We start from the raw sequence: 6,349 nt of genomic DNA, 5'->3' as shown, positions 1-6,349 counted from the left end.
ACTCTTGTACTTCTTTATGTAATTAAAACTTGAGTAAAATTAATTTATTCTTCTTGAATTCTTACCTTTAATTTAGCATGTTCATATGAATACACTAGGCATATATGAGTACATATATTTTTTATTTATACAGGAAAAAAGGTCTTACTGTGACGGAAATTCTTGATATTTTACAAGACGATGATGATGGTCCGTATGATATATTTATTTAACCACCTGATTAAGACAATATTTTGGACGAGGATTCAGGAAACGGGGAAGAAAAAACGGAGTTGGGCCCCTCCAGCCTAACTGGAAATCAACTTCTTGTATCAGGCGAATATCGCTCACAGAAAAGAAAATATAAAAATAGCGAAATCGAAAATGATTTGCCACTAAGGAAAGTAAAGAAAATCAGTAAGTCAAATCAAGTTAAATGGGCAAGAATAATGATAAAATTTTACCAAAACAATTTTTAAAAGGAGATTATTCTAGCTCTAGTGAATTTTCAAATACTGAGCTTTTCGAACTTTTTTTTGATGAAGCTATTCTAGAATGAATATCCAAAGAAATGAGTAAATATTTATTTTTAGAAATTGGAATGATGTTAAAGGATCAAAAAAAGAATTGAAATTTTTATTAGAATTTTATTGTGTCTGGATATAATAATGATTTATCTCGTAAAAGGCTTTATTGGTCCAAGGACCCTGACGTTCAAAATGAAGCCATAAGCAACACTATGCACAGGGGCAGATTTGAAGAAATAATGAGAAGCATGCATTTCAATTCTCCCGAAAATCCAAATAAGAAAGATAAATACCATAAATTGCGGCCTCCTATGAAGCATCTTCAAGAAAAATTCTTTGAACATTTCATTCCTGAAAAAATGTTATCTCAATATGAGACTATGGTGAAATATTTTGGAAAACATAGCTGGAAAGAGTGCATACGCAGCAAACCCATTCATTTTGGGCACAAAATTTGGTGCCAAAACAAAGTTCTCGGATATTTAATTGCATTTGATCCTTACCAAGGAAACCCTCACAGTGGAGATGAGGATCTTTGAAAATGAATAAGACAAATGTGCTGCAACAGTTCTTCAACTTTTGAATACCTACATATATAGATGATAAAAAATATCTACCTTATCATCTCTTTACCAATTATCTTTTTACAACAGTTCCTATATTGGAAGAGCTTAAGAAACGAGGATATGAAGGAACTGGTACCATTAGATCAAACAGGATTGACAAAAAATGCCAAATATCCTCTCCAAAATTATTTGTAAATGCAGAAAGAGGATACTCAGAATGTGCCACAGGAACAAGGAAATATTTTAGAATGAAAATTAGTCGTGGGAAGGATAATGCTATAGTAACTGTTGCTTCATTTGTTTTTGATCAGCATTCTACCAGTAAAGTGAAGAGATGGTTAAAACAGCAAAAGGTATTTATCGAAATTGACGTGACATCGGGAATCTAAGAGTATAACAAGTCAATGGGAGGAATATATAGAATTGATCAAAATATAAATGATTATAGAATTGGAATTATCTTAAATACTTCTAGTTACATTATAAAATAGCTAAATGACTCTAACCTTTCCAAAACATTGCTTAAGAGTATATTTACTTGTATGTTATTTGCATCTTAAGCTATTTAGGAAGAAAAATTAATATATGCATGTATTATGTTGGTAATAGAAGTCATTTTTAAAACTTTTTGTTTCCGGTTTAGATATCCATTTTTATTATTTTATGACCTTCAATAACTCCCAAAACATAAGCTTTTATGATAATTTGATTGTTTTTAAGGACACTTTTATTATTAAGAATATATATAAAATATAACGGTATATTCTGAACTAAATGATGGTTAAATCAACATTCAAAACGATGTTTTAGAATGGGTTGTCTTCATATTTTATTTATAAAGTTTATCCACGAACAAAGAGCAATTTCAAATATACATATTTATATATAATTGGATTATTGTAAATGAATACATAGTTGATTTGATAATATTTTTATTAAATGGACTTTTTACGTAGTTTCAGAGGCAAAGACACTCCTTCAATAAGTCTAAAGAACAAAATATCTATTGTTCTTTATAAAACAAACAAATATAAAAAATAACTCTTCAATAAACAAAAAAAAAAAAAACATAATTTTTCTATGTTAATAGAAGTCGAGTTATGTTATATTATTTTATATAAAGTAATGTTTTATCTAAAGGCAAATAAATAAAGATATCTTACAGGCTCGACTCCTTAATATACAAGAGGGCGTTTGTATCATCATTATTATTACTATATTTAAGGATAATATTTTCCATTACATTAAGCCAATCAATAAATACATATCACAATGTACATAAGCCTAATTCCCATTTTATCATCTTAGAGTAACCAATTTCAATAAATATTCTGCAATATTAGCTAAAATGAAATTGTTTTTTTTCTCTAAATCTTCTTTATGGTTATATAAAAATATCAATAAGCTACATATATAGCCATAAAAAGTAAAAACGTATGTACATAGCTATAACTAATACAATATATATATTCAAGAGTTATTTCAATCAATATAAGTAGTAGGGTTGCAACTTACAATTTGCAACGGTTTTTAATAAGACAATTTATATCGATCACGCTCCATTGGTCCTTGAAAAAGTCTAAAATTTTAATGCGTCATTTTTACTAATATTTAATGGAGTTGAATACCATTTGCTCGTTTGAATGTGAAATGTAGGATTCCATTTAACTTTAATTTTGTCTAAGTAAATTGAGAGTTGAACTTTATTCCTGTAATAACAAATAGGGCGGATGTATTTCATATGGTTGAAAGTTGGTGTGTGTTCTTCTAAGAGTTACTACTAACTAAATATAACCTCGATATGCTATAGTAGTGCAATCTTTTAAACTTTGCACATATTTTATTATTATATTTATTCTTGAAAATTTTACTTATATATTTTATAAAATGCATAAGTATATAGAAAATCCGTAAAATGATACGTGACGAACGCAATGCTGACTTAAATGAATAGACTCGACACATCAATTGATTATTTTCAGGAAATAAATTAGGCAATCAAAAATTTATTACTTTTCTAAAGCTTGAACTTTTTCCAAAAAATAAAATTCAACAATATTTTCTACAAAAAAAAAGCCATCATTTGATTAAAAATGAACCGACTTATTAATTAATAAAATGTTGGACTATATTGCTCTCTTTGTAATATGGTTCCCAAAAATGGTTTTTTTTTTTTTTCAAATCCTTGAAAGTTACTAAATTATTTTTATTTTTTTTCCTACAAAAAAAATATTTCTTTCTTAGTTTTGATCCATTAAAGTCTTAGTTTCATAGGTTTCCCATATTTTGGTATCCAAAAAAGAAAACCCTTTGTTTAAAGAGGAGGGAAATTATTTTCAAATTAATATATTTAAGAAATTATTTTGGATTTTTATCTTTCTTTGATTTAAATTAGATTTCCTATTTTTGTAAGTTGATTTTTAATTTGTGTCCGTCATAAAACCTGACATTTTATAAACTGATAAAAAGTATCTTAACCCCCAAGACATGTCTGGGGAAAAGTGGACGATTGGTCACTCAATAATATCATCTTGGTCTTGTTTTTGATCTTTTCTTCCCAAAGTCTAGTGTGTGTCTTGTACTCAGATTATGTGGGCATGCCCATGACAACTCAACATTATCTCCCAATTTCTTCATCATTTCCAACTTTTTAACTATTTGTTATTGTATGATATTGTGCTATTTAACACAATTTCATATAATAAGCTCAATAAATCAACATATGGGACATTAATTAACTATTGAAAACGAGAATTCTAATGTTGTGCAAATATAAGTATTTATGTATATCCATAAAATCGAAAAGTTACAGATTTTCATTTAACCAATCATGACTCTAAGATAATCATTTAGCTATTCTATATTTTCATACCTAATACCATAAATTCAATTCAATTTCATCTTTGACTGTTTTTATGATCTGTGTTATGGTTAGTACCAAATAAGTTTAATTGAAATTTTTATCATTGTGATAATAATAACCAGCTCAATACTCATAAACACTCATTAAAATCAATAAAAAACAAAAACAAAAAAACGTGAAATATCAAGATTGAAAAGCTATTTGGTTTTTTGATATAATTTTAAAAATCATTTATACGGACAACTCCAGAAGGCAAATTTAATCTGTCAACCTAAATGTAAAATATTATTTATCATTTTTTTTTTGGGTAAATGAAGGTGAGTTCTATAAATACAGACATATTATGCTTGCATTTATATGTTTTTATTTCAAATGTAATCTGTTTAAATGTTTGCTGTTTGAAATGGACAAAGAAATGAAATAGAATAATTAAAGTAACACAGCAAAAAAAAAAAAAAATACATCAATAAACACTTCATAAGATAATAAGTTCCCGAGCTATTTTGTAGTTCTATAATAAAATAAATCGAATATAATCCCTAATGTTTAAATCCTGGTGAATTTACAATGGTATGTAATTCAATATTTATTTGGGTTCTATGAGTAGGTTAAAAAAATAAGGCTCGTTCTTTTAATATTCAACGTCCAACGTGTTGATGGGTTCCAAATTTGGATACTAACATATATCATCTTTAATTGTTTACCTGGCTACCTGGTAAACAACTTCGTTAAAATAATGAAAAAGAAGCCAGTATTAGATTTAAGGATATAACAATATTTTATGGACCTTTTTTTCTACAAAATAGTAGAAAATAAGTTTTTTAACATGAATATATTTCTTTGCAATTAGAAGAGATGATGACTGTTGGGTAATTCCGTATCAACTGTACATTAGCATGACCATCACCGATCTTGTTGATTTTTGATATACTTATTAAACGTTATTCAATAATTCCTTGTGTGAAATTTCAGATAGCTGAGACTCACTGGGCCATTTTAGAAGCGCTCAAAGCTTTGAAAAATATCGAAAAAACAGTGCCCATCTTATACTTTAAAAAACGATAACTCCTTACATAGTGATTGGATTTTTACCTTATTTATGTCAAAATACTGAACACATACACAGCTTTCATTTGAGTATGAACATGTTGCAATAAAACAAAAATTAAAACTTTGGCGCGTACTTCAAATGGTGCCCCTGACATGCCGCAAATTTTATTTGGCCAGATATCTTTTTGAATGAAGTCCAATTTATTGTTTCCATAAATGAATAAAATTTATAGTGAAATCTCAATGTGATCATCGCCAAACAGGCCACTAACTAGAGGTATGTGGAACACTTTAATATTAATTTACTTCTTTTTATACTATACATTACCCTGTCCCATTTTCTGTTGCTCCATTATTTGGGCTGGTGTTTTTTAATTATTATACTAATTATTCAATAAGGAGGAGTTCAGCCTTTAGATGTCGTTTTCCTTTGAATCCACATTTTTAAATTGACATTCTTTGTAAAGAAAATACTTGTACATTTAAATATAAATCCATAAAAAAATATTTTCTAAGCCAAATATAATGCACAATTTTTATTGTAGAAAATATGAATTCTTTTGATAGCTGATTCAATTCTTGATTCCGCTGTATCACTGCATTCACTATCTATGAGCAAACTATCATTCCTTGGTATAAATGAATTGAGTTTTGAGTACCAACAATAGTTTTTGCGTTTCCTAATCTATGTCTTAGAGTACTTTCTTCATTATTGAAGTCATCTTGGTCGCAATAACAAAAGCCCATGTTTTCCATTCTAGATTTAGCATATTCAAATAGTATCTTGCTGTGGTAATTTGATTTTTGTACGGGCGGTGAAGGCTATTTTTTATGGCTTCCCTATTAATTGTCCCTCTAATTCCATCTGATGGTCCCTTGCCGTAGCTAGTGGCAAAAAAAGTGCCACTCACAAGAAACTTGAAAATTTTCTTTGTGAAATGTAAGATTTAAGAAAGCTTAACAATTTTTATATTGACTTGCACAACCATCAGGGAAGTAAAATATTTTTTCTATTTGTATAAATTTATCTCTCAAATGTTTGAGCAAACGATCTTGAAACTTTTTTTTTTGGATTATCATGATTTGAAAGTTACATTGTTCTTTGAGTCCTTATCCGAGCACATTGGAGCACTTGAATCGACTTCAACATGCGATCCGGTAACCAAGTCTAATTTCCATTTTTTGATTGAACAATCGATTTTAATAATAAAATAAGTTTTCATTTTTAAGGTCACATTGTATTGTAAAAAAAAAGTTCGCTCTTTTTGGATGAATTTTGGTGGTTTATTACTAACCGGAAGTGTTGACTGGCTGGCGTCCTTATATTTTCACCGGACAAAAAAAAAATTAATAAAGAAAATGAA

At 28.2% G+C, this 6,349-nt stretch overlaps 1 protein-coding gene across 1 annotated transcript; it reads left to right on the top strand.

Moving 5' to 3' along the window:
* Positions 1 to 754: 754 nt before the first annotated feature.
* Positions 755 to 1,461, top strand: LOC139905250 (piggyBac transposable element-derived protein 3-like). Its single transcript, XM_071888048.1, has 2 exons — positions 755 to 1,025; positions 1,160 to 1,461. The coding sequence occupies exons 1-2, from the start codon at positions 755 to 757 to the stop codon at positions 1,459 to 1,461; spliced, it is 573 nt and encodes a 190-aa protein (XP_071744149.1).
* The last annotated feature ends 4,888 nt before the right edge of the window (positions 1,462 to 6,349 follow it).

The sequence above is a fragment of the Lepeophtheirus salmonis genome, chromosome 4 (genome assembly GCF_016086655.4).
Source record: "Lepeophtheirus salmonis chromosome 4, UVic_Lsal_1.4, whole genome shotgun sequence".
Taxonomy (NCBI): domain Eukaryota; kingdom Metazoa; phylum Arthropoda; class Copepoda; order Siphonostomatoida; family Caligidae; genus Lepeophtheirus; species Lepeophtheirus salmonis.
Note: the sequence above shows the minus strand (reverse complement) of the source record. Positions and strands in the feature narration are given on the sequence as shown.

What these genes read in the sequence shown, in the direction of transcription:
- LOC139905250 (XM_071888048.1), top strand. Translation starts at nt 755, where the DNA reads ATGCATTTCAATTCTCCCGAAAATCCAAATAAGAAAGATAAATACCAT. An exon ending in TTACCAAGGAAACCCTCACA is followed by an intron (nt 1,026 to 1,159) that starts GTGGAGATGAGG and finishes TTTTTACAACAG; the next exon opens with TTCCTATATTGGAAGAGCTT.